Source organism: Sinocyclocheilus rhinocerous, unplaced genomic scaffold, assembly GCF_001515625.1.
Source record: "Sinocyclocheilus rhinocerous isolate Xijiao unplaced genomic scaffold, SAMN03320098_v1.1 scaffold440, whole genome shotgun sequence".
NCBI classification, from domain to species: domain Eukaryota; kingdom Metazoa; phylum Chordata; class Actinopteri; order Cypriniformes; family Cyprinidae; genus Sinocyclocheilus; species Sinocyclocheilus rhinocerous.
In genome coordinates this window covers 491,580-519,531 of record NW_015637534.1, presented here as the reverse complement: position 1 = coordinate 519,531, position 27,952 = coordinate 491,580, and the positions used below count along the sequence as shown (strand labels likewise).

Below are 27,952 nucleotides of genomic sequence, written 5' to 3'. Positions count from 1 at the left end.
ATGTTTGACTCAGTTTGTTGGACTGTTTGTTTATGTAGATTGCATCTAATGAGCCTCCTCCACCTGGCTGTAAAGCGTTCTTCAACGCACATGGACAGACATCTTGTGATACAGAAAGACTTAAAGTCATGCTGGATGACGCCTTAGAACGGTGAGTAACAGCAAGACCTGCTGTGACCCCCATCTAACATTACCCACTATTTTTTGAATGTATTTACATATTCCCAATGGCCCCATATTTCCAAAAAAAAAGTTCTGTCACCAGTGAGTAAGCCTGGTAAAGTGACTCACAAAATACATTTTTAAATGAGCCCACTCTCTTGGGTATGCTTGAAAATGTTGCTAATCAGGACTCAAACAGAAAGTAAATAAGGCACTTTTTACGCACAAGCATAAAAATAATTTACCACTGTAAAATTGAGCAATTTAGAATTTTGCATGTCTAGACTAACATCTAAATATACGTAAAAAGCCTTTTTCAAATTGTAATATATTTATTGTGCATGCTGTTTTCATGCTTTAATTAGAGACTACATAAAATATTTTTACTGTCATAAATTATTTTGTCTCATGTCTGGGCTATTTAAATAGTGAGGGTAAAAAGTACATTAAAACACTTAAAACCTACACTTTCCCATATATAAATACATTTAAATTAAAGTATTGATGTTGTTCAGTGTCAACTAACCTAAACACAACCAAAACTTTTTTTTAATATAATAGATTTAAAAAAAAAGTGCACGTGTGCTGGTGGACTGACCAAGCCTTCCTCTGTCTTAATATATATATATTATATATATATATATATATATGTGTGTGTGTGTTTGCATTTAAATATTTTTGTATTTATTTATTTATTTTCAGGCCCAAGCCATACCTGTTCAAAGGTGATCACAAATTCCCCTCAGCCAATCCCGATGCACCCGTTGTGATTCTTTATGCTGAGCTGGGCACCAAAGAATTCTCCAGATTCCATCAGCTGATGCTGGCCAAAGCCAACAAGGGCCTGATCACTTACGTTTTACGTCACTTTCTGTCTGTGAGAATGAAAACTCTTCGTATTTTAATGATAAAGGGTTTAAATACAGTAAAAATGATCTTTTCAACTTAAGATGAATAAGTCTTCCATATTTTCTGCCACCCATGCAGAACCCCAGCAAGAGTAAAGTGCACCTGTCTGGATATGGAGTGGAACTGGCCATCAAAAACCAAGAGTACAAAGCCAAAGATGACACACAAGTTCAAGGTATAATATATAATAAGTCAAAAGTCTTTGTCTTGTGGATTTGAAAGAAAGTTGTAAATACAATTAAATTCTTTAAATACAGATATTGTCTAATTAGCAAGCTCATTTATCTTTTCTCCACTTTTCACAGCTGGAGCTGATGTGAATGCCACTGTAATAGGTGAAAACGATCCTGTGGATGAAGTCCAGGGCTTTCTGTTTGGCAAACTCAAGTAATTTCAAACTGTATAAACATAAAGGATTGCTCTCCATTGACTAAAATGCATCCCTGTGTTTGAAATTACATAACAGTGTATCGTAATAGCACATGTTGTATTTGTCAGGACCAATTATCCTGAACTTAAGGAGCAGCTGAAGGAACTCCGGAAGCATTTGATTGAGAGCACCAATGAGATGGCCCCACTTAAAGTCTGGCAGATGCAAGGTGAGTGTTTCTGAACTGGTGGAACTTCCGACAAATGTAACATTTACATTAAACGCTTGTTGGCTGCAGGTATTTATATTGATGCAGAATGCCACAAGAGATGTGTGCTACAGTGTTTTTACCACGGTTAAGGTAGTGGAACCTTTTGTACCATTGCTTAAACACATATTTGGTACACTTATTTTAATGCCACTACTTCAAGGCCTTTCAAGCTCAATTATTATATTACCTGTGACTAAAGGAGCAGTCGGGTAACTCAATAATCATTCAGACGGTATGCAAATGGAACGTTTTCACATTGTTAATTAGCTGTGGTTCTGCTGGCCTTGTGCGGTTGGCAAACACAACTCCCTCTAGCCCAGAGCTCATTACTGCTCTATCAAGGTAAACTCATCAGAGACTAGTCACATTTAGCAAAACCTCTGAGCCAACACACACACACACACAGTTGAACGCACTATTCCCAGCGGTACTGGAAAAGTGCTTTGGCACATCAAATTCATTATATGTAGAATCTGAGAAATTGTCATGTCATATACATGGCTATTTCAAATTAGAAATGCAAGTTGGAATAACATGTGTTCTTTATCCTTCTCCTAAAGATCTCAGCTTTCAGACTGCCGCCCGTATCCTGTCAGCTCCCTCTGTGGATGCTCTCAATGTCATGAGGGATTTGAGCCAGAACTTCCCCACCAAAGCCAGGTAAATAACCACCTGTCCATTACAAACACTGAGTCCTAACCAGACATGATCAAGCAACCAAAATCCTGCATCCTCTAGGTTTTTCTTTGTTTTTTTTATTTAGAAATATCATTGGTCCGAAATCTTACTCCACTTAGCTGTATATTTAACATTGAGTATGTTCTGATTGGCTGAGATTGTAACGCTTCGCACAGCATTTCACTTTCAGCGAAGGCTGTAAATTGATGCTGGAAACACTGTGTCCTAACCAGGTGTGACATAACGTGTTTATATGTGGCGTACAATTTATTATTTCACCTTCAAAAGCCACTTTTTTGTGTTTATTCATTAATTCCTCATTGGCTCTATAGTAGTAAATGCTTTTCAGTTCAGAAACCCTGGCAACAGACTGCTCAAAGCTTATTCCGAGCTGGATGTTTTTACTGCCTTCTAAGGTTTAATTAACACTTTAAGGGGAAAAAACGAGCCGTCAGCAGTTATGATGAAAGTGATATGCTTTATTTGGCTCAGACAGCGCAGGCACAGTTTTTTTTTTTTTTTTTGGCAAATGTATTTTAAATGTGCCGCCCACACTAAAATGGAATTTTGCTAAAGTGATCCTTGACATCATGGAGTATAATACACAGTCATGTATCACCCAGAGCAATTAACTGCAGCTCTGACTCATCGACTCTAAAAAAAAAAACTTTTTTTATATCTGAATGTAGACTTGCATGACGTCAGTGAAAGCAATCTCATCTCTATCTAGTTAAACAGCTTTGTTTAAAACAGTCAGCACAGACATTTTTACGCAGATTACAGTAGTCTATGCATTCAAAATTTGATTATAATGAATCACCATGATGAACTAATGAATCGTTTTCAGTATAACCACTCACATTTCTCTCTCCCCTCTCAGGTCCATAACAAAAACGGTGGTTAATTCAGAGATCCGGAAAGAGATTGAGGAAAATCAAAAGGTGAGGGCTTCCTTTTTTCATGTTCCCAGAGTCCTTTTCTCAAAGCTGTAGCATCAGCAGGTATTCTCATTCTCAGATAATGGACTCAAAGAAGGGCCCATCACGTCTTTGTTTATTGCTCATAATTCACCAAGAAAAATCTTGACAAAGTGTTACAATGATCCTCTCTTTCCTTATATTAAAACCAGTCTAAAATGAAAAAAATGAACGTTAGTTAGTTAGTGTTTTGGTTGTTAATGGAATGGAGAATCATTCCTCTACACCTCTCTGCTTGTTTTCTTTACGTTCCTCTGTATTGGAACGTGTGTAAACACTTTTGTTTTGTCGCTGAAAAGGTAATGAATGAAGTAATTGCAGCGAATGTGGTTTATACGTGGCTTCGTTCATTGTTTCGGTCATTTCCTTTCTGTGATTAAAGCTGTTTCTTGCCTCTTGTAATGAGGACGTGTAACGGACCTACTCCTCATTCCTCACTGTAATTGCATGCTGGGAAACTTGACGAATGGAGGCTCTTTAAGGTTCTCTAACGAGCTCCCTCACTCTAATGCATGTGCCTTTACCGAATAACAAACATGAGTGCCACGGATAAAAGCATGAATATATAGAGTGTAAATGGCCTAAGGCTCAAAAGTGTCTGTTTGAATTATAGATCATATTGAGCATCTCTTTCAACTTCTGTTCTGCTCTAAGAAGTGACAGAAACATATGTTTCATCCAGGGATTAGCAACCCACAGTGCTTGGGAGGTTATATTAAGGCTAATTGTGAATATGTCATACCTAACGTCTCCCGTTCTTATTTCTCCTCTAGTATTTTAAAGGGACGTTAGGTCTCCAGCCAGGGGACTCGGCTCTGTTTATAAATGGACTCCATATTGACCTGGATGTGCAGGATATTTTCAGGTAAGCAGCTGGATTTGTTATTTTTCTCATTTTGTTATTTTTTTCTAATTACATATTATATATTAAATATAAATATTACATTATCAACAATAATTATTTATATTTAGAAGAAGTCTAAAAAGTAATGATTTAATAATAAAAATGTAACATAATAATATAATATAATAATAATACAGTATTTAATATTTACCTATATTATACACTACTGTTCAAATGTTTGGCACATATCTGTATGTTTTTGAAAGAAGTCTCTTATGCTCACCAAGGGTGCTTTTATTTGCTCAAAAATACAGTAAAACCGTAATATTGTGAACAATTAATTCAATTTGAAATAATTGTTTTCTATTTGAGTGTATTGTAAAATGTAAGTTATTCCTGTGATGGCAAAGCTGACTTTTTTTCAGGATTCTTTGTTCAATAATGTTCAAAAGAACAGCATTTATTTGAAACAGTGAACTGAATTTGAAAATGTCTTTGCTGTTACTTTTGATCAATTTAATGCATCCTTACTGAATAAAAGCTTTAATTGCTTAAAAAAAAAAAACTTCCGGACCCTAAACCTTTGACCTATGTGTTATATGACTTGCAATAATATAAGTAATGTGTATCATAAAGTGTGATGTATTTGTTATTGTCATTCTGCAACCCTGTATAATGTGTGGTTTTTTTGCAGTGTTTTTGACGTGTTGAGGAATGAGGCAAGGGTCATGGAGGGTCTGCGTAGTCTGCTCATAGACACACCCTACATCCACGACATCCTCAAACTCAACGTCCAGCCCTCAGACTCTGACTACGCAGTGGACATCCGCAGCCCTGCTGTTAACGTGAGCCACATGTTGTTGTTTTTTTGTAAAGCTGTTTTCTGGGAGAGACAATAGAGAATAAACCCTTTTTTCTCTTTCTCCAGTGGATTAACAACCTGGAGACAGATGGCAGATATGCATCCTGGCCCTCTAATGTGCAGGAGCTGCTGCGGCCCACCTTTCCTGGAGTCATTCGACAGATCCGGAAAAACTTTCATAATCTGGTAAGTATTGCAGGTGCTTTATAAATATGACAGTTTCCGTCAGACATTAACAATTCACAGTGTAAACCCCACACAGATCTAAATTCTGCAAATCATTTCAGAATATGTATGTTGTTCTGACAGGTGATGATTCTGGATCCGACTCAGGAGAACACGGCAGAGCTGATCAGTGTGGCTGAGATGTTTTACAGCAACAACATCCCACTCAGGTCAGTCTGAAAATAGACCGAACATTATTACAAGAAGGTGATTGTTTAACAATGCGTAGGAGCCATAGTGCTCCCGCAGGAAAGCAGGTTCAAATCTGGTCATTTTCTTGTGCCATCCCCTTCATTTAACTTTTTCAGTATCTCTCAATATATAATAAAGGCATTAAGACCCATAAATATTTTTTGTATATATATATTCTGTAATTATAGACTTGAAGTGGTTGGTCAACTCTGTAACCTGTCAGTGGAGTTATTGTGTCTCTCTCTGGTGATTTCTGTGTTTCTGTCTGTCTGCAGGATTGGAGTGGTGTTTGTGGTGAATGATTCTGATGAGGTGGATGGGATGCAGGATGCTGGTGTGGCTCTACTTCGAGCTTTCAACTACATTGCTGATGACGTTGACAGCCAGATGGCCTTCGATGCCATCATATCTGTAAGTCAACAACGTCATCAGTGCTTCATACAACACCAAATTAGTTGTGGACAGATATGAGTTTATATACAATTATATAGGCTATATTTTTATATGATTACGAATTTACACTCTTGTTATTTCTGTACTTCTTTTGTTTATTATTTACTGCCACACTGGCATATAGGTTTGCCTAACAGACTTTGAAATAAAATAAATTTAGATTTTAATGAAGAGGGCAGATGAATGTCTGTCCAAGGATGTGTTGTGATCATCTTGTGTCTTTCAGATGTTGAACAGAGTTCCCAGTGGAGGCAAACTGAAGGTGGAGCATGTGGTGGGTGTGTTGGAGAAGAGATATCCCTATGTAGAGATCAGTAGCATCCTGGGGCCTGACTCTGCCTACGACAACAACAGAAAAGTGAGGGATTTGTTTTTCTAATGTGTGTGCTTTGAATATTTCAGCAGTACCCCATTTCAGATGTCATATTCTTGCATGAGACAGAATATAGTGGATGTGGTAATGATTGGGCCAACTCTTGAGATTAAGGATGTAACTGTCAGCCAGAGGTGGTTCCTGTGCTAATAGCTCTTTGTGTCTCCCAGTAACCATAACCCTTATTGAGGTCATATCTTCTATGTCTCCACAGGAGGGAAAGGCATATTATGAGCAGACTGGTGTTGGCCCACTGCCCGTGGTGTTGTATAATGGAATGCCTTTACAACGTGAGCAGTTAGACCCAGATGAACTTGAGACAGTCGTCATGCACAAGATTCTGGAGACCACAAGTTTTTTTCAGCGAACCGTCTACCTAGTGAGAATTGCATGTCTGTCACCCATAGACTCTATGGTGTCTTTTTTTGGGTTAAAAAGTTACACATTATATCATTGCACTCCCCCCCCCCACAAAAAAAGCTAAAACCCATCATCAGTTGGCTATATCTCTCTGTTTTCCAGAACAGTTATAATGGAAGCAATCTAGTTTTGTAAAGTTTCAGAACTCGTTTACAGAGTAGTTAAGGTGCTGTGCACTCTGTAGGCTTGCATGATTAACTTTTTATTATAAATATATATTATTTAAGTATTTATTGCCAGTTAAGATTCTGCAATAAATAAAATGCATAAATACATAAAAGGAAAGTAACATACATTACATGAATCCACATCCATATTGCAGGGATACTGCAGGTGTGTATATATAAAACATTTTTTTTATTAAAACACACACACACACACATTTTTGCATTTATCTGAAGTACAGTTTAGGGTTATTTATTGTCAGTGTCATCTTTCGAAATGCTTCCCGTGATCTTTTCAGGGTGAACTGAACAGTGACCATGATGTGGTGGATTTTATCATGAATCAGCCCAACGTGGTCCCACGAATCAATTCCAGAATCCTGAGCACCAGCAGGAATTATCTGGACCTTTCTGCCACCAGTGAGTTCTTGTCTGATTGGGCTCATAGCAAAATTGTGTTTCTTCAGTGTTTTGCAGCTCTCCGGTTCTTTTCTGTTGAATCATAAATAGCTTTTCTTCCTGTAAACGAGCTAGTTTGAAATATATACAACACGTAGGCTCTCACAGGCTCTCGGGAATGAATATCTGCCTCATTGTGAATTCTGTGCTAAATGTCTTGTTTGTTCTTGATAGCCCATTTATTAACAAAAATGTACAAATGAGACTGCGGCAAAGATATTCATAAACTGCTTTGTTTTTGCAAGGAATTTGATACTGAATTTTAATAGCTTTTGAATAGTATATTTGCAGTCTTTCAGGAAGCTGAGAAAAAGACTAATTTCAGTCTGAACTCGAATAGCACTTGATGTTCAGAAATAGCTGCATTTCAAATGACTTTGGTTGGATTCAATTATGAATGTGAATGTACCTCTAACAGAGAACAAAGCACGACCTTATTTTCATTTTCTTCCCAAATGTTTGCCATCACCTGACCTCCAAAAAAAACAAGTCTTTTCTTTTCTAGACAATCATTTTATTGATGAATATGCACGTTTCCTCTTTCTGGACACCAAAGACAAGAACGCAGCGGTGGCCAACAGCATGAATTACATGACAAAGAAAGGTGAGGTGATTGCTGCTATTGATCTCCATGAGAAACTCAGTTATTCCAACCTTCTGCTGATCTCTTGCCTATATAAATATGAACCATGGAGGGTTACTCTATGGGACCTTTATGAAATATGTCATTTCTGGTTGTTCTGTCCATTTTACATTATTTACCAGGTGCACATTGCGGTTTTGGCAAAACGGACCAAATTTCAGAAGTTGTCAAAGATATTTGTCATAAGAGAAAAATCGGCAGTCTTACCACCAGATTTATGAAACATGGCAAATTAGCGTGAGCCCATAATCCCATAAAAAGTGGCGATAGGAGTGGAAAGTTCTCTGGGTGATCTGCTGACAATGCACAAATTGTCAAGAACACAGATGCAGCCAGATCATTTCCATAATGACCAATGCAGTCTACCAAGAGCAGTGCAAATTAGCATAGGGTTGCAAACAAGCAATGCAGATGTTAATCAGGTGCAGTACTAACATTACCGGTGCAGAATGGGTTAAGACATGCATTTTTTGGGTGTTAAATAATGGTGCAAATACCTGTAAATTGACTATCGCAAATCTTAGTAAATCACTTTGCATGATCTAAATATTCTCCTCCAATAAATCTTGCATCTGAAAGAGAAAATCCTACAAATGTATATGCAAAAAGTTTATGCCTTTTCATTGCTAATTTTTCACTGTGTCTTTCACTGCAAATCCTGACAGTAGTTTTTAACGCCAAAAGAAGGTTTGCATTAGCGCAAGCTCTTAGTAAATCTGGCCCTTGGTTTGATAAGTGTGACATTCTCACCAAGAAATAGTAGTTGATACTAGCTTGTGTTTATTATATATGCAACAAGTATCTCAGTATTTAGTGTTTCCTTTGCATTATAATGTAAAAAGGTCCTTCAGTTCGCTTTGGAGAATGAACAGTCAAATGCAAATGAAGATGACTGACATGGATTGGTGACTTAAATCACCCAGTCAACACCGTCTATCATGACCAAAGTTTTGGCTGCCATATCTGTCACACAGTCTGACATGAAAGACATTTAATGTCGTACAGTCTGTTTTGTCTTTTAAGCAACAATTCTCTGAGTCTCATTATATAATCTGACAGGCAACACTCATGGAGAACAGAATAAATTGCAGTGTACACCTGGCTTTAGACACTGTGTACCATTAAATATATCTGTCTGCCTTTATTTGTGTTTTTCTTGAACTCTGTTTTCAGGGATGTCAACAAGGGATGCTTCTGGTAATTGCATTGAGCTGTTATACTCACTTCACTGACAGCCCACTTCCCATAGATCTCATCTAAACATACAGTGCCCGACTGCAAATATAGTTAGAAAACGCCTACATTGCCATCATTAACACAACACTATCTGTTGCTTGAAGGAATATTCCGGGTTATTTAAAACGTAATGTTTGTGTACCACATCTGCGGCATGCTGTCGGTTACCACAGTAATAATTTTGACTCTGTCTCTCAGTTTGTGTGCACAAATGGGAATGCATTTACTGGAATACACTTATAATAGAAGCCTAGCAGGTCAGTGTGCAGCTACTTTGAATAAATATCTATAATTATTTAAAATGTCTATTTTATTATCACACTGTTTTGAAAGTACAAACATGAAAATGGTTCAGATGCACTGGTATGTATACAAGGATGCCACGATGAAAGTATGAAAGGGATGTGACATAATATATAGAAGTGAAATTACATCAGTAATACAAAATCAGAAATTTGTCCATCTAGAAAAGTAGTCCAACCTCAAAAGGACAATTCAGGCAAATTTACAGCTACATGTAATGTTAGCGCTTGAACAAAAATACAAGCCTCGTATTCTTAAATGCTCTGGACTGCTAGACTTCCATTATAAACCAAGTGCATTCCTCTGAATAAGGTTTTGTTGTTTAAAATATACTGAGCAACAACTCTTAATTATTTTCTGTGGTCATTGACAGTATGCCACTGATGACATTGATATCTAAAGTTGTAAATGTCCCAGAATATTCCTTTTTAAGTGTTTCTGCAAGTTTTAAGATTAGTTTCTTATGGTTGTTGTTGTTGTTTTCCTTTAACCAAGTGAAGAAGTTTTCTGAAGCTTGCTATTGATTTAAGCACAGCAGTGCATTTGTCATCTGTCAGAACTGTCAGTGTTTGATGGATGAAAGAGAATCTCTTTCTATCCTGTGGCCCCCTGTAATATCTTTCTTTTACAGACGTTTACAGGTTTATATCTAGGTTGAAATTGCCTGTCTGTCTTTGTGTGCCGCTTGGGCACTTCAGATACATCTCGCCTTTTTAACTGTTAAAACCCAAGACAAGCCAGAATGCTTTCAGTTCCTCACATCATTTTCACTCACCTTTTTAGATTGCATGAGGAAACGGCATGTCTCATCTGTGTGTAACTTCCTTTAGCCCATGTGTCTGTTTTTCTCTGACTTGCAGATGATGGCATCATCCGTCCAGTGACTTTCTGGGTAGTGGGCGACTTTGACCAGCCCTCAGGACGACAGCTGCTGTACGATGCTATACGTCACATGGTAGGACAATGTCACTGAGCCAGTTCCATCAATGTTAGCTGTTAAAGATAAAATCTCAAACGCAGTGTACAAAATTAACTTTTTGCTACAGCTGTCTGTGTCTGATGAATTGAAGACATTTGCTGGCAATTTTGTTATATTGTTACTAGTACTTCCCTTATTTGTGAATCTAATCTAAATATGTATTCACACAATGTGGCATTAAATTACACTACAGTATTTGTATATTAGTATGTATACAAATTAATGTAATTATTATAAAGCTGAAATATTTTAATATATATGTACATAAAAACGTAAACAAGCACACATATAGCTTTGATCCTTACTGATTATATTTTATTTTATTTTATATGCACATTGTTTGGATTTTTTTTTTTCTTTGTCTTGGCATTTGGCAAATATTATTTTTGGACATGCATTCATAGACTCAAGCACTGGCATTCTTTGCTGGATATTTCCAGTGTTATTTTAGTATTATTTGTATACTATTATAGTATTTATTAATTCACTTTAATTTTAGTGTTAGTCATTCTGTTGTGTGCTTCTGTCACTTTTATTAGGTTATTTCAAATATTTATTTTAAACTTTATTTTGTCCCTATTTCAGATAGATGCAAAGGCAACATTTATAATTTACTTTTAATTTTTTTATTTACATTTTTCATCTAATATTTAGATTTTGTTTTATTTTGCCTTTATTTAAATGAAAACTAAAAATATGGTAAAATATTAATTTTACTTAATAACAACAATTTATATTTCAAACACTAAACCTAGCATTCTATTTATAAGGTTGTCTATAACAACTCTTTATATTTATATAACAGCTTTAATCTTTAAATGTGTGTGATAGAGTGGGAAAAACAAGTCTAAACTAATCATGATTTAATGTCTTTTTTTTACTTTAGAAAACCAGTAATAATGTACGATTAGGAGTGATCAATAATCCCAGTGAGAACCCTTCTAATGAGAAGAGCCTAATTGCTCGAGCCATATGGGCAGCCATGCAAACCCAAACCGCCAACAACGCCAAAAACTTCATCACCAAAATGGCTAAAGAAGAGACGGCACAGGCTCTTTACGGATATTTACATTTTTCATCTAATATTTAGATTTTGTTTTATTTTGCCTTTATTTAAATGAAAACTAAAAATATGGTAAAATATTAATTTTACTTAATAACAACAATTTATATTTCAAACACTAAACCTAGCATTCTATTTATAAGGTTGTCTATAACAACTCTTTATATTTATATAACAGCTTTAATCTTTAAATGTGTGTGATAGAGTGGGAAAAACAAGTCTAAACTAATCATGATTTAATGTCTTTTTTTTACTTTAGAAAACCAGTAATAATGTACGATTAGGAGTGATCAATAATCCCAGTGAGAACCCTTCTAATGAGAAGAGCCTAATTGCTCGAGCCATATGGGCAGCCATGCAAACCCAAACCGCCAACAACGCCAAAAACTTCATCACCAAAATGGCTAAAGAAGAGACGGCACAGGCTCTTTACGGAGGGAGTGACATTGCAGAGTTTGCTGTCGGGGTAAAATAAGCTCTCATGTAATTAATTTACAGTTGTGATGGATTATTTGCTCAGGGTTATTTCAGTGTTGCTGCTGCGAATGTCACTTTTAAACTGCAGAATTTAATATAGAACCAATTTAAACAGATCCTTCTGCATTTTTCTGCACTACAGGGCATGGATGTTCCTCTGTTTAAAAGTGCATATGAGTCCCCTAATGTGAACTTCCTGTTGGCTCACTCTGCCTACTGCCGGGATGTGCTCAAACTGCAGAAGGGCCAGAGAGCTGTGATCAGTAATGGAAGAGTAAGTTAGACATTTGTATAGCAAGACTTCTGATGCTGTGAAAGCTCTTCTTATTCAATGTTTTTTTCTCCGCAGATCATTGGTCCATTGGAAGAAGGGGAGGTCTTTAACCAGGATGATTTCCTGCTTCTGGAAAGCATTATCCTGAAGACATCAGGGGAGCGTATTAAGGGCAAAATTCAACAGTTAGGCATGGTAGAGGACAGGTATGCTAGACCAATCCTGTGCAACAGGTTACAGACAATTTCGTTGGTTGATGCAAATGTTCAAATATATAACATAAGCTCTTTGCTTGCATAACCAATAGCAGAGCTCTAAACCACTTTGAGTACAGAACGTCCTTCTGTCAGAGCTGTAGAAAGATTACGATGCATTACACATTACCATCATATGTACTCTCAGTAGTAATTACTTCCTCTTAATGAAGTGTGTCGGACTGCCTTGAAGACAGAGACGTAATAAACGTGCCGTTTTATGTGTATTTACTGGAAGAGCAGACTGAGACAGTGACACCATGTTCATTATCTTCTCAGTAAACTTTTAGAGGGCTGATTATTGAAGTGTAGACTGTAATAGAGGAGGCAGTCGTTGTCTTTATCAATGCTTGAATCTGGCACTAGGCCTCTGTGAGAGAGTTTGAGCAAACTTTGCCTTTTGCTAGGCTTCGGTTAGCACATCTGTATTTGGTTAGCTATGGTGCTTATGTGGGCGACACAGGTTCAAATCGGTTTCTTTATCCTCTTTCTATTAAATATGTCAATAAAAGTGACAAAATATATAAATAATATAAATAAAGAATAAATGTATAATAAATATATTATAAATCAATTATAAATATATTTTTTATGAATATAAAAATAAATTAAATAAATATATTAAATAATAAATATATTATAAGAATAAATGAAATAAATAAATACATAAAAATAAAAGATAAAATCAAGAAACAGACAACAAAGACTTGAATTCTTTGTTTCACCCCACTGTAAATGTTTATTTTATTTTATTTATTTTTTTGCCAGTTTCCAATGTCTGATTTCCAGTGGCAGTTTCATTTTGTTACTATCATTGATTGTGAATCTAATCTAAATAATGTACACAATGTGGCACTGAATCTCAACAAAATATTTATTTGTATATAAATATTTAGATAAATTAATGTAACAGGCTGTATGTAATTTTAAAAGATACATTTAGAGTCATATTTCAGTACATAAAAACAACCCAAATATATTATTTTATGTATTTATGTATTTATTTTTATTTTATTTCATTTTATTTTATTGTCATTTGGTGTATGTTAGTTTTGGACATGCATATGTAGATTAACCATGTTTTGCAGGATATTTTGAACTCTAAACCTAACATGCTATTTATATTTTGGGTTGTACTAATGTGGAAGTCTGCAACTTTTAAATGTGTGTGACAGAATGAAAAATCAAGTTTAGAACTGACCATAATTTTACCACAATGTTAATATCTTTCGAATGCCATAATATTAATTGAATCAGAGAAATTATTTGTACCACTACTCAGTAGGGTAAAAAGGTTGTTCAAATGTCTCTGTGCCAATAAAATGATTGTTAATCATCTATCTAGCTATGAAAATGTCTACACAGATGAACACAAATTAACAAGATTCTTAGCAAGTTTCTTTTCAAACTGAATAATGTTCTGACATTTCTGAATGCGATGTGAAAGTGAACTTGTTTAGCTAGAAGCATTTACATTCATGTACTTGTGTAGAGTAGATTTTGGGCTTTAGCCTCAGTTTGTTTGATTTGTATGTGTTGTGATTTAGAGCTAGTGATCTGGTGATGAAGGTGGACTCCCTGCTGTCCTCCCAACCCAAAGGTGAGGCAAGGATCGAGCACACTTTTGCAGAAGACAGATACAGGTAGATACACTTCTTCTCATACCAGGACATCTCTAAATCCTCAGAATTCATTTTTCAACTTCCTGTCCATTTCTCTTCACAGCGCTGTAAAGATCAGACCAAAGGAAGAGGACGTGTACTTCGATGTTGTAGCTGTTGTGGATCCAGTGACCAGAGATGCTCAGAAACTGGCACCCTTCCTCCTGGTGAGAACTTCAGCACACCTTCACGTAACTTATACAAGTAGGACATGTGTAAACCGGATGGGTTAGTTACAGAATCTATCAGCAGTTGCTGGACTAGATCATGCTAACCAGCCAAACCTTGACCCCTTGGTAATGTTAGAGCGATTATTATTTATTAAGAATGTTTACCAAAGGATGTTGATCCAGAATCATGTCCTGCTTGTCCTACATGTTGTGTATATACCTGCATTAGTCATCATAGGACATCTGGTCCCTCTCTGTGACATTTCACAGGTACAGTCAGTCAGCAGTCAGTCTGCATTTGTTGGCTCTGTCTCTGAGACCAGCTGTCGGTGAGAGCAGGTTCATTTAGTTGTCTGTACCTTGACTCATGTCACTTCCTGTTTCTCTGTGTGCCCACTCAGGTGTTGAAGCAGCTGGTCAACGTCAACCTGCGAGTGTTCATGAACTGCCAGTCCAAGCTCTCTGACCTCCCACTGAAAAGGTTAGAGGAGAGACACTGTCAGCACATGCTCCATTATAGAGTCACCTTCACATTTCACTGCTTACTTGAACTTTTTACAGGCTACAATAGCATGGGGCATGCCAAGATATAATTTACTCTGAAGTGCTACATTATTGTTTTAGGCTAGCTGATATTTTTAAATATCTTGTGATATTTTTGTGCAATATTTTTTTTTCTCCTCAGTTTTTATCGATATGTCTTGGAGCCGGAGATTTCGTTTATGGCGGATAGCAGCTTTGCTCCTGGTCCGATGGCTAAGTTCTTGGATATGCCACAGTCGCTGTTGTTTACCCTCAACATAAACACCCCTGAGAGCTGGATGGTTGAGTCTGTCCACACACGCTACGATCTGGATAACATCTACCTTGAAGAGGTAGGAATTCTCATCACTCTCACTGACTCATAAAATCTAGGTCAAATAAGGTAAAGAGTTGGTTGTTTTTCTTCTTAGGTTTTCAGAATTATTCATTAACCATATCAAGCCTGACATATAAAATAATAATAGTCAGAAATATATATATATATTTATACATTATACTTTATTCAAACTGTTTATAGAACTTTTAAACAAAAACAAAAAAAATATTATTATTATTAATTTTTACATATGCAGTTTTTATATATATTTATTTGATACATACGATTTTTGTGGTAATTTATTGATAATAAATATATGTTTTTCATATTTTAACTTGAAAGCATTTCTATTGTTTTAATTATTTTTCCATAATGGAACCTAATAATCTGATTTGTGGTAATCAAAAACCATTTCAGTGGCAACAAGGAATGAAACCAGGTTATGAAAAAAATATATGATTTATAATATCTACACTTCAAAATTTTGGGGTCAGTGGGTCAGTTTTTTTTTTTTTTTTTTTTAGAAATGCATATTTTATACAGCAAGGATAAATGTGCATAACGGTTCAAAAATGGCAGTAAAGACACTTAGAACTTTACAGTTTTTTTTTTTTTTTCAAAGAAATGCTGTTCTTTTGAACTTTCTATTCATCAAAAAATCCTGGAGAAAAAAAAATCACAATTTCCACAAAAATATAAGTGGTTTTCAACATTGATAATAATAAGAAATGTTTCTTGAGCACCAAATCAGCATATTAGAATGGCTTCTTAAGGATCATGTGACACTGAAGACTGGAGTAATGATGCTGCTTTGCCATCACAGTGAAACATTACATTTTAAAATATATTAAAATAGAAAACGTGTATTTTAAATTATAATAATATTTTACAGTATTACTGCGTTTACTGTATTTTTACTGTGTGACTTCTTTCAAAAACATAAAAAAAAATTACCAACCCCAAACTTTTAAATGGTAGTGTGTGTGTACATATAGGTATACCAGGCTATCAATATTTTACATGATTTCTTTAAAGCACAGTTATTGAATTACAGTCATTTTATTGTTGTTGTTATTATTATTATTTTATTTTTTTACTAAATGCATTTTATTTGTGTTATATTACACGTTTTATTAAGCATATTCATTATTGTGATCATTAGTATTCAAGTCATATCCTCTTATTTGCAGATTGACAGTGTCGTGGCCGCTGAGTACGAGTTGGAATATTTATTACTGGAAGGTCATTGTTTTGACGTAACAACAGGTCAGCCACCCCGTGGGCTGCAGTTCACTCTGGGCACTGCCTCCGACCCGGTCATAGATATATATATATATATATATATACATTATACTTTTTTATTCAAACTGTTTATAGAACCTTTAAACAAAACAAAAAAAAACATTATTATTATAAATTTTTACATATGCAGTTTTTATATATATTTATTTGATACATAAGATTTTTGTGGTAATTTATTGATAATAAATATATGTTTTTCATATTTTAACTTGAAAGCATTTCTATTGTTTTAATTATTTTTCCATAATGGAACCTAATAATCTGATTTGTGGTAATCAAAAACCATTTCAGTGGCAACAAGGAATGAAACCAGGTTATGAAAAAAATATATGATTTATAATATCTACACTTCAAAATTTTGGGGTCAGTGGGTCAGTTTTTTTTTTTTTTTTTTTTAGAAATGCATATTTTATACAGCAAGGATAAATGTGCATAACGGTTCAAAAATGGCAGTAAAGACACTTAGAACTTTACAGTTTTTTTTTTTTTTTCAAAGAAATGCTGTTCTTTTGAACTTTCTATTCATCAAAAAGTCCTGGAGAAAAAAAAATCACAATTTCCACAAAAATATAAGTGGTTCTCAACATTGATAATAATAAGAAATGTTTCTTGAGCACCAAATCAGCATATTAGAATGGCTTCTTAAGGATCATGTGACACTGAAGACTGGAGTAATGATGCTGCTTTGCCATCACAGTGAAACATTACATTTTAAAATATATTAAAATAGAAAACGTGTATTTTAAATTATAATAATATTTTACAGTATTACTGCGTTTACTGTATTTTTACTGTGTGACTTCTTTCAAATACATTAAAAAAAATTACCAACCCCAAACTTTTAAATGGTAGTGTGTGTGTACATATAGGTATACCAGGCTATCAATATTTTACATGATTTCTTTAAAGCACAGTTATTGAATTACAGTCATTTTATTGTTGTTGTTATTATTATTATTTTATTTTTTTACTAAATGCATTTTATTTGTGTTATATTACACGTTTTATTAAGCATATTCATTATTGTGATCATTAGTATTCAAGTCATATCCTCTTATTTGCAGATTGACAGTGTCGTGGCCGCTGAGTACGAGTTGGAATATTTATTACTGGAAGGTCATTGTTTTGACGTAACAACAGGTCAGCCACCCCGTGGGCTGCAGTTCACTCTGGGCACTGCCTCCGACCCGGTCATAGTCGACACCATCGTCATGGCCAACCTGGTGAGTGGACATCACTGATTCATCTGGGAAATAATTGCTGGTTTTCTTAGAGGTCACTGTTGCTTATTGAGATCGGTCTTTAATAGGGTTATTTCCAGCTGAAAGCAAACCCAGGAGCTTGGGTTCTCAGACTGCGGAAAGGCAGGTCGGATGATATCTACAAAATCTACAGGTACCCTTATTATGGCGTGTCAGACGTCTGTCTCTCTTAATGTCCTTCTGTCTCTTCACTTGATTGGTCGGTTCACTTTTAATTCCCCTGTCGCAGTCACGATGGCACAGACTCTCCAGCCGAAGCTGATGATTTAATCATCGTCCTCAACACCTTCAAGAGCAAGATCATTAAAGTGAAAGTAAGTAATGGGTGTCTGATCAGGTGTCGGGGTGAGGGCACATGCAAGGTCTTTGTCTCTGTAGTTTGAGGGTATTAGCAGAGATAAATGTGCTCAAGTGGCTGTAGACAAGAGCAAGCGAGATATTCCTTCCATTTCTGCTCAACTGGAGAGATGGAGAGCGAGAGAGTGTCTTTACTTTTCCGGTATATACTCTTAATATCTGACAAGCTGTCACATGTCAGCCGTTGTGTGGGCGTGTGTCCAATGTGAGGTCTGCTGCTTCCTGTGGGGCTGAGGGTGGATTAAGAATGTCGACTGGGATGAGTGTGTGTTTATATATATATGAATTTTTGACACGTTGTGGCTTTATGTATACAGCATGGGCTAGAGGGAATGTGCTTGTTTATGCAGCAGTGCTTGTCTCCTCAAAAGATGGCAGTCGTGTTCACTTCACGTCACAATTAATTTCACCTGCCAGTGGCTAGTACATTGAGAAATAAATGTAATGTCCCTAATATTTCTTACCTGTTGTGAAACTGTATTTTGCATTTGATTCTAATTTGTTTGTCTCTATAACAAATGATTTTATTAGTGAGTAATTTGGAATGTCGCTACATGGAGTTTTGGAGTTGCAACCAGTGACGGCGCTACACCGGGGCTAGGGGGGGCTATAGCCCCGTCAGAATTTTGAATAGCCCCAGTTTAGCCCCCAGTTATGCAGTCCAGTTCTGAAGTCTTTCCTTTGTATGTAAAAAGTTTTTGTCGTTGTCTTATGGTCACTTGTATTAAGATTATATCTATTTTGATGAATTTGCCTATTCGTTGGCAAAATATAAATTAAAACTACACTTCTGTTGAATATGGTGTGTACCATAGCTGCTTTTATTTTAAAAAAAATGACAATTTCTTTATGAAGTAACTCTGATGTCATCAATATCATTTATTTTCTTAGCACCCCCACATATTGGTCTAGCCCCCCCTTAGCACCGATAGAGAAAAAATTCTGGCGCCGTGCCTGGTTGCAACAATACAGAAAACACTTTTAGCTTCCTAGTTAAACATCTGAGATAGAAGTTATTAAAACATGTACACTTCCATTCAAAAATTTGGGGTTGGTAAGATTTGTTGTAACACTTTATTTTACAGTGTCCTTGTTACACATATTACATGTACTTACTATAGTAATAACAGTAAATGATACACAGGTAACCAAACCTAAATCAATCCTAACCCTAAGGTTAATCCGAACCGTAATTCAATAGTAAGTACATGTTGTTAGTTAATATTTCTCAGTACTTAAGGGTACAGTTACACTGTAACAAAGGCACCGTAAAATAATGTAACTGATTTTTCTTATGCTCACCAAGACTGCATTTATTTAATCACATAACAATATAAACAGTAATATTGTGAAATATTATTACAATTTAAGACAACTATCTTCTATTTTTATATATTAAAAAAAAAAAAATCTAATTTATTAATGCAATGGCACAGCTGATCAGTAGCCATTACTAGTATTCAGTGTTTCATGATCCTTCAGAAATCATTCTAATATGCTGATTTGGTGCTTAAAAAACATTTCTTATTATTATTAATGGTGAAACTAGTTGTGCCACTTAAGATTTTTGTGGAAACCATGATACATTTTTTTCATGATTCTTTGATGAATGGAAAGTTCAAAAGAAAAGCCTTTATTTGAAATATAAATGCTTTTGATTTATTTAATGCATACTTGCTGAATAAAAGTATCAATTTCTTTAAAAAAGAAAAAAATTAAGTCTTTCTGACTCAAGACTTTTGAACAGTAGTGTAGATGGGACACCAACCTTTTAAGTAGGTCATTTGCATATCTTTGATTAATTTGTGTTAGCAAGGAAGCCAATTCTACATTACATGCTTATGTTATTGCATTGCATTCAAACCATGCTTTATTTTGCAATTCCAAACTAGCTAATAACTCCAGTTTATTTACTAATTAATTTTCTACACTGCCTGTCACCCATGTCTCACAGAACCAGATCTTGTCAAGTCCTTGATCAGAATAACCTTATATGTTTAACTGTCTTAAACCGCATGTGGCTCCCAGAATGTTGCAATCACATGTGCTCGACATTAGTGCTGAGGGATTTCATGCATAGATTCTGTTGCCCTATCTCATGTTTGCAGGTGCAGAAAAAGCCTGATATGATGAATGAGGAGCTTCTTAGTGATGGTACCCATGAGAACGACTCTGGATTCTGGACATCTCTAACCAGGTACAAAGTGTTGCCTGTTGAGTTCTACTGTAGCACTCACTTACAGTATTTGTCTATTAATGGTTCTTTCTTTATCTCTTTCAGAGGATTTACTGGTGGTTCAAAGCCAGAAGAACCCAAACAGGAGAAAGATGATGTCATTAACATTTTTTCTGTGGCATCTGGCCACCTGTACGAGAGGTTCCTCAGGTAAACAGCTGCTTTGCGTTGGATTTTACAGAGCCAGCATTGCAAGTGAAAATTACTCTAAATGTGAAGAAAATATTTGGTCACACCTATGCAAGTAACTTGAATACACTTGATGTTGCTTATATAATGACATCAGAATAAAATCTCCCTGCTTTCATCCAGTACAATATCCAGTAAAACAATTTTGATCATTTACATAAACATATAACGGCTTAACAGATCATTCATGAAAATATATTCAAATAGTTATTAATGTCATAGTTATTAAAGCTTGATTATTATGTTTTAATATTCCTAAACTACTGGCCTGGACTGTCGTTGTTTCCAGACAAAAAATGTTAGCACAGAGCCCTGTTCATGTTCTTAAATGAATCGTGAGATCTGTGCTATGACAAATATATGACTTTAATATTATTCTTGTGCAGCAGAAATTGCTACATGTAATACAGACAAGTCCTCTTGTGTATATCCTTATGTGATATTAAAAAATGACACGCATACGTCTTCTAATTGCACAATCAGCTTGTAACACTCCAAAGAGAAAGGAAAACTTGAAATCGCATCATATGACCCCTTTAAGAAAATGCAATAACTTTTATGTGACCGCCTGGCTTGGGTCACATCTTGACTTTTTGTGACATTTTCCTCTCTTTAAAGCTCTGTTTAGGCCTGTTTTCAAATGCTGATCTTTGTGACTTGCTATGTCTCATTAGCAGCAATGTTATTGGTTGTGTAATGCAGCTCAGTTTAGAAGGTCACTCGCATAATTCTTCTGCGGCCTGTCACTGCAGGCACTCTGTGTTGAGCTTTGGCCTCTCTCTGTCTCTGCAGGATAATGATGCTGTCTGTGATCAAACACACCAAGACACCCGTCAAGTTCTGGTTCCTCAAAAACTACCTGTCTCCAACTTTTAAGGTACTGGATTCGAGATTTAACATGATGGCACAAGATTTAACATGATGGCACATTATGTCATATATATTTTATTATGTAATATATATTATTTATATTTAATATATATTTATATTCAAAAATTCAGCTTTGCTATTAAATAATTAAATTACATTTTAAAATATATTACATAACTTTTTGAAGACTATTTCACAATATTACTGTTTATACTGTATTTGACAAATAAATGCAGGCTAATTACAAAATATATTACTTTCTAAATAAATTCTTTTTTTCTTAGAATTTAAAAAATATATATTTTAAATAAAATAAATATATTTTATATTTGTATTATTTTAAATACTGAATTTTCAGTAGCCATTACTCCAGTCGCCAGTGTCACATGATCCTTCAGAAATCATTCTAATATGCTAATATGATTTGCTGCTCAAGAAACATTTCTTAATTGTATTAATGTTGCAAACAGTTGTGCTGCTTTATATTTTTGTGGAAACTTTGATGCATGTTTTTCATGATTCTTTGATGAATGAAAAGTCTGAAAGAACAACATTTATTTGAAATAGAAATATTTTGTAACATTATACTGTCACTTTACTGCATCCTTGCTAAATAAATTTACATTTCTTAAAATGACGGTAGTTTGTGTGTATATATATATATTATGTCTTTTTGTCTTTTTGTAGGAGTTTATTCCGTATATGGCAGAGAAGTATGGTTTCCAGTATGAGTTGGTACAGTATAAATGGCCACGCTGGCTTCACCAGCAGACAGAAAAGCAAAGGATCATCTGGGGATATAAGATCCTGTTCCTCGATGTGCTCTTCCCCCTGGCTGTGGACAAGATCCTCTTTGTAGATGCGGATCAGGTACAAAAACATAGCAGTGCAGTTGTGTGGCATGAAATCCTGTCTCTAGTGAGCATTAAGCACAAGTCTGCTCTTACGAGATTTATTTTCGAAAGTCTATGTACAGACAGATCACCCATTTGTAGTCACTGGAATTGCATAGCAGTTGTTGTAATCTGGGGTAATTGTTATGCAAACTGGAGAGAGCATCATGCACATTACCCATCTGATGATACACTGCTGCCACCTCTGGGTAAAGAAAAATACAGCTGGAGTTTAAATCTAAACAATAACTACAATAAATAAAAAATGCAGGGTTTCTTCTGAGCATATCATGTCCTGATTATTTTGTCTGTGAATACAAAGACACACAGTCTGGGATTGATAAATGTTGTTGTGCTTTTACCTACAGATAGTTCGCACAGACCTGAAGGAGCTGCGGGACTTTGATCTGGAGGGAGCGCCGTACGGTTACACGCCTTTCTGTGAGAGCCGAAGAGAGATGGATGGATACCGTTTCTGGAAGTCTGGCTACTGGGCCAGTCATTTGGCAGGACGTAAATACCACATCAGGTAAGAATGGTTTGCTGAAATTGTTGTCTGGCGTTTTTATCTACCTCATTTTAAATGATGATGATACATACCAAACAACCCAGTTTTTTTTTTTAGTTTAAAATGCCGCAGTCATAAGATAGCCTTTTCCAGCGCATCAAATGATTTGTCTACTGTAGAGCTATTTTACAGCTGAAATTGAATTTGTTTCATAACTGAATTTTTTTTATTTTTTTTTCTGTTTATTACTGTGAAGCTGCTTTGAAACAATCTGTATAAAGCTCTATATAGATAATGTGATTTGATTTTGTGTGCTCATCAGTGCTCTATATGTGGTCGATCTGAAGAAGTTCAGGAAGATCGCAGCTGGAGACAGACTGAGAGGGCAGTACCAGGGTCTGAGTCAGGACCCCAACAGCCTGTCCAACCTGGACCAGGTGGGATGTTCTTTCCTTCACACAAAAAGCTTCACATAGAAAAGGCTTCATCAGTGTGTAGTGCAACACTGGGCTTGTCATTTGGGTTCTTCATTGATGTTTTTTTTCCCCTCTCAGGATCTGCCCAACAACATGATCCACCAGGTGCCTATAAAGTCACTTCCTCAGGAGTGGCTTTGGTGTGAGACCTGGTGTGATGATGCATCTAAACAGAAAGCCAAGACTATAGATCTGGTAAGTCCATTGCTCTCATACAACAGTTTCTGTCATAAAATTTTTCAGGATTGTTTTGATTTTCGTGTTTGTTTTTTTGTCAGTAAATGACGCTTTGTATTTGTCTGTCTTAGTGCAATAACCCACAGACAAAAGAGCCCAAGCTGCAGGCTGCTGTGCGTATAGTAGCCGAGTGGAGCGACTATGACCAGGAGATAAAGGGAATCTACAACAACTTCCTGGAGGAGAAAGAGAGAGGCACCACAGACAGCTATCAGCAAACAGACAGAAAACACCCAGGTGAGACCAAACTGTCCTTTTCCTCTTTGTGTCTTGTGGTAGATCGTGAATGTCACTGTGATGTTTTAACCTGTTGAATGACACTTTCCACAATTATGGTACAAAGTAGGACTTTTAATTTATGTTGTTCATTCACTTCACGAGGGGAAAATAATTCTACAGCACAATGTCTACATATAACTTAAAACCCTGACATGTATGATTTTTGTTGCGTTTTTACAATACAACCTAAAATGAGTAACAAAATTAAATAAATTGTATAAAATGTAATCATTAAAAACAAACAAATTGGTTTTTAGTTATTTTAGGTTTTTATTTTATTTATTTTTTTACTTCCTTGGTATAACAAATACAAATGTTGTTTTGTTTTGATAGAAGGAACTTCGTGCAATTAACTTTTATAATTTTTCCTTACAATGAACTGAAAGTCAATAATGAATTGAACTTCAACAAATATAAAAAATACTAAGTTTTTGTACACTACTGTTTAAAGGTTTTGTGTCTTTAGGAAATTTTTTTTTTTTGAAGAAGTCTCTTATGTACACCAAAGTTGCATTATTTTGTACAAAAAAGTAAAAAGAGTAATATTATGAAATTACAATTTTAAATACCTGATTTCTATTTTAATACATTTTAATGTGTCATTTGTTCCTGTGATGCAAAGCTGAATTTTCAGCTGCCAATACTCTAGTAATCAGTGTCACATGACCATTCAGAAATAATTTTAATATACCAATTTGGTGCTCAAGAAGCATTTCTTCTTATTATCAATGTTGAAAATAGAGGTGCAGCTTAATATTTTTGCGGAAACCATGATGCATTTTTTTCCCCAGAACTATTTAATAAATAGAAAGTTCCAAAGAGCATCATTTATTTGAAATAGATGTAATTAGTAACAATATAATTGTCTTTACTGTCACTTTGTTCAATTTAATGCATCCTTGCTGAATGAAAGTATTAATTTCTTTCAAAAATTAATTAATTAATTATCTGACCCCAGACTTTGGAACAATAGAGTGTGATTTCAAATCGGAGGATACAGTTGACAAGGTTGAAATCTCTGAGCTGGAACATGCCTGTATGATTAATTAATAATATCTAACTTCTCTACTTTAAAATAAAATCTCTTTAGAAATGTAATAGACACCAAAGTTTAGCCTAATCGTGCAAAGTGCTGAATAGCTTTTTATAATTATTTGCTTCATTTGAGTCTCTTTCTGCTCTTTCTCACTCTGTCCTGTCTCTCTGTCAGGTGGTGACACTCACTCAGAGCTTTGAGCTGATGCTCTGCGACCGAAGAACAGGGGACTCTGTTCAAAGAGTCATCTTTTCTTCAACATTTTTAAACCAAGCCTATCCTCCAGGAATGGGTTGACATTCATGCTGAACTTGACTTGAACAGAATTAGTGCAAAATTCCCTCTTTTGTATCTGAATGCTTGTGGACGTGTTGGGGTTCTGGCTAAACGACACGAGCAGAGGACGTCTCCTCTATCCAGGCACATCTGATATTTCCCCTTCACCCCCTACAACACTGTGGGCCTTGCATATGCTATAAACAATACCAGTTCCTCTAGAGCAAAAAAAAAAAAAAACTAGTGCAGTCTCGACTGGTCGAGGTAGTATCATAGGGAATAACTTAATTGAACTGCATTTAACTTAATTGAACTGCATTGAATTAAACTGCATGTGCGCAATTTTAATATTAAAGCAGATTTGATAAATGTCCCTCTTAGCTGTAACTCGCTCTCATGAAAACGAGTATTAAATCATGAAACATGAGATGCAGACTGTTCATTTAAAAGCCACCCATGGTGTTGAAATGCCACGGCAACAAAGTGATGTCATAATAGTTAGACTTTAAAGCCCAGATCATTTCCTGTGACACATCACCGTTCAGTTAGAGGCTCCATTTAAAAATTCAGATTCATCTTTTGGTAAACAAGCCAGCACTAGTCTGTTTTTGTGATTCTGAAAGTGGTGTTTCCATACAGCAAGGCGGTTTAATACAAAAATGTTAAAATTGCATCGCTCTTCAAAGTGACACATCAAAAGACCTTTTAACTCAGGAACAAGCTATTCGGTCGATTTAGTCACAGCTAAAGACTTTTTTTTTTTTCCGTTCCGCAAACGAAAATTTTAATTTACTGAAAAATCTCTGTGAGCATTGAAAAGCTCCAGTAGTGTTGTCACAGTCTAATGTTGGTTCATGGTTATTCCGCATTAAAATGATTTATAATGGCAGTCAGTTAATGAAACTCAGTCAATGGACCTTTTAGCCCTACAGGATTAGAATGATGTCTTTAGAAGATTACGAGGGGGAAAAAACAACTTCCTTCAGAAAAGCTGCTAGCAGGAAATTACAGGTTGTTGTTTAAATTTAGTTTTTGTTTATTTATATTTTTTAGCATCACTGGATTTCAGTAAGTCATTGATGTGGTTGCTTTTTCCAGAAATTTTTTTTTTTTGGCCATATGTCCATTTCTGTGGTAATGCTCTTGTAGGTTTGAAAGTACCCTCTGTTGACCACTAATTTCATATATTTGATCATAAACCGTGGGCTGGGAGACTTTGTCTGCATTTAAGTAATATTGATATGTGCAGACTTTTTCATATCTGGTTATTACCTGGAATATTACATGGAAATCGCCAATAGGTCCCAGAGTCTGTATAATGTCAGGTTTTAAAGTGAAAAGAAAAGCGGGGCTTGCACAGTGCCTTGCGCTTCATTCTGTTTGAGAGGTACATTACAGTGTCTTGTGGTTTATTTACTGAGTACACTTAATATGGGGAAAAAATGACTGATTTAGTCAATACTATGATCCTTTGGAATTGCTGTAAGATTAATTGTGGGATGACAATATTTTGTAATAAAAGAATGTAACAAATGCAAGTCTTCATTTTTTTACAATCTGCAGCTAATAATTCTATTATTATTATTAGTAGTAGTAGTTTAAAAAATTGTTTTCTTTCCACTACTTTTAGAAATGGAAAAAATCCACTCGTTGCAATGCATTATTCTACCAACTGATGGCAGCACAATCCAGTAGTAAAACTGACCATAATGTAGTGAGAGATTGATGATTACCTTTCTTTGAGATGCTCTGTCCCCTAGTTTATCATGAAACTAGAATAAAAAGTAAAACCAAACACTTCTTAAGCCATAACATGGACATGATGTGAATAAAAGGAAGATATGAGAAATGTTTTAGTTTTTCCGGCACTAACTGTGCCTTCTCAAGACATCATTGCAGATTTAGTGTTGTATATTGTCATGCGTCATTGTAAATTGTGCAGAATTGTATTAAGCACATATGAAGTTCATACCAAATTGGTCATATTTGAAACTTTAGTTTGCTATTGCAGCTTTCTCATATTTGTGATGCAATTTCTTGTTATTTGGACATTGTCTCTCACATCTGCATTAAGACGGCATGATCGTAATCTATCCTTCGCCAATAATGTATTTTTACCGTTAGTTTCTTCCAAGTTCTTTTCAGTTTTGACATTAACTAGATTATAATATTAGGCTTCCAAATGATCTTGAATAATGCAGTTAGCACACAAATTAGAGCTTATTTTGCTTTAGTGATGAAGTCCATTAAACACCTCAAACTCTCGTTATTACACAAACAAATGTGTACTTGACTCTGATCGATGGTTTAATGAATTGTGAAGGGTGCAGATGGTTAAATTTTTAGATTTGACACAAACAACAAAGCACCATGGACAATGGTATTACTAATATTTGAACTCTGTACCATGGTAATTCACCATTGTGTTGAAATTCATTTTTGAAGAATCATGTACTGTAAATACTAGTGTACATTCAAATGTTATCATCAGCAGCACAGTATTTCACTACTGTTCAAAAGTTTGGGGTCAGTAACTTTTTTTTTCTTTAAAAAAAAAAATTTTATTCAGCAAGGGCACATCTATTCATCAAAGAATCTACAAAAAAATGTATGTTTCACAATAATATCAGTGTATTAGAATGATTTCTTAATGATCATGTGATACTGAATACTGCAATAATGGCTGCTGAAAAATCATTTTAGCATGTACTAAAATAGAGATTTGTAATTTTAATAATATTTCACAATACTAC

At 35.3% G+C, this 27,952-nt stretch overlaps 1 protein-coding gene across 1 annotated transcript in view; it reads left to right on the top strand.

Moving 5' to 3' along the window:
- Window positions 1–26,700, top strand: part of LOC107748935 (UDP-glucose:glycoprotein glucosyltransferase 1-like) — a 28,437-nt gene extending 1,737 nt beyond the window's left edge. The window contains exons 5-40 of the mRNA XM_016563951.1: window positions 39–151; window positions 865–1,039; window positions 1,150–1,246; window positions 1,377–1,458; window positions 1,570–1,670; window positions 2,273–2,372; window positions 3,271–3,331; window positions 4,141–4,232; window positions 4,906–5,056; window positions 5,140–5,259; window positions 5,383–5,468; window positions 5,766–5,901; window positions 6,170–6,301; window positions 6,531–6,695; window positions 7,200–7,320; window positions 7,865–7,963; window positions 10,402–10,496; window positions 11,843–12,049; window positions 12,203–12,334; window positions 12,410–12,540; window positions 14,136–14,231; window positions 14,314–14,416; window positions 14,821–14,900; window positions 15,105–15,294; window positions 17,645–17,803; window positions 17,890–17,975; window positions 18,072–18,156; window positions 20,308–20,396; window positions 20,481–20,585; window positions 21,417–21,501; window positions 22,182–22,364; window positions 22,756–22,916; window positions 23,218–23,332; window positions 23,450–23,566; window positions 23,680–23,845; window positions 25,098–26,700. Coding sequence (XP_016419437.1) covers window positions 39–151; window positions 865–1,039; window positions 1,150–1,246; window positions 1,377–1,458; window positions 1,570–1,670; window positions 2,273–2,372; window positions 3,271–3,331; window positions 4,141–4,232; window positions 4,906–5,056; window positions 5,140–5,259; window positions 5,383–5,468; window positions 5,766–5,901; window positions 6,170–6,301; window positions 6,531–6,695; window positions 7,200–7,320; window positions 7,865–7,963; window positions 10,402–10,496; window positions 11,843–12,049; window positions 12,203–12,334; window positions 12,410–12,540; window positions 14,136–14,231; window positions 14,314–14,416; window positions 14,821–14,900; window positions 15,105–15,294; window positions 17,645–17,803; window positions 17,890–17,975; window positions 18,072–18,156; window positions 20,308–20,396; window positions 20,481–20,585; window positions 21,417–21,501; window positions 22,182–22,364; window positions 22,756–22,916; window positions 23,218–23,332; window positions 23,450–23,566; window positions 23,680–23,845; window positions 25,098–25,123 — 4,242 coding nt within the window. The 3' untranslated portion in view covers window positions 25,124–26,700. The remainder of the gene's footprint in view (window positions 1–38; window positions 152–864; window positions 1,040–1,149; window positions 1,247–1,376; window positions 1,459–1,569; window positions 1,671–2,272; window positions 2,373–3,270; window positions 3,332–4,140; window positions 4,233–4,905; window positions 5,057–5,139; window positions 5,260–5,382; window positions 5,469–5,765; window positions 5,902–6,169; window positions 6,302–6,530; window positions 6,696–7,199; window positions 7,321–7,864; window positions 7,964–10,401; window positions 10,497–11,842; window positions 12,050–12,202; window positions 12,335–12,409; window positions 12,541–14,135; window positions 14,232–14,313; window positions 14,417–14,820; window positions 14,901–15,104; window positions 15,295–17,644; window positions 17,804–17,889; window positions 17,976–18,071; window positions 18,157–20,307; window positions 20,397–20,480; window positions 20,586–21,416; window positions 21,502–22,181; window positions 22,365–22,755; window positions 22,917–23,217; window positions 23,333–23,449; window positions 23,567–23,679; window positions 23,846–25,097) is intronic.
- The last annotated feature ends 1,252 nt before the right edge of the window (window positions 26,701–27,952 follow it).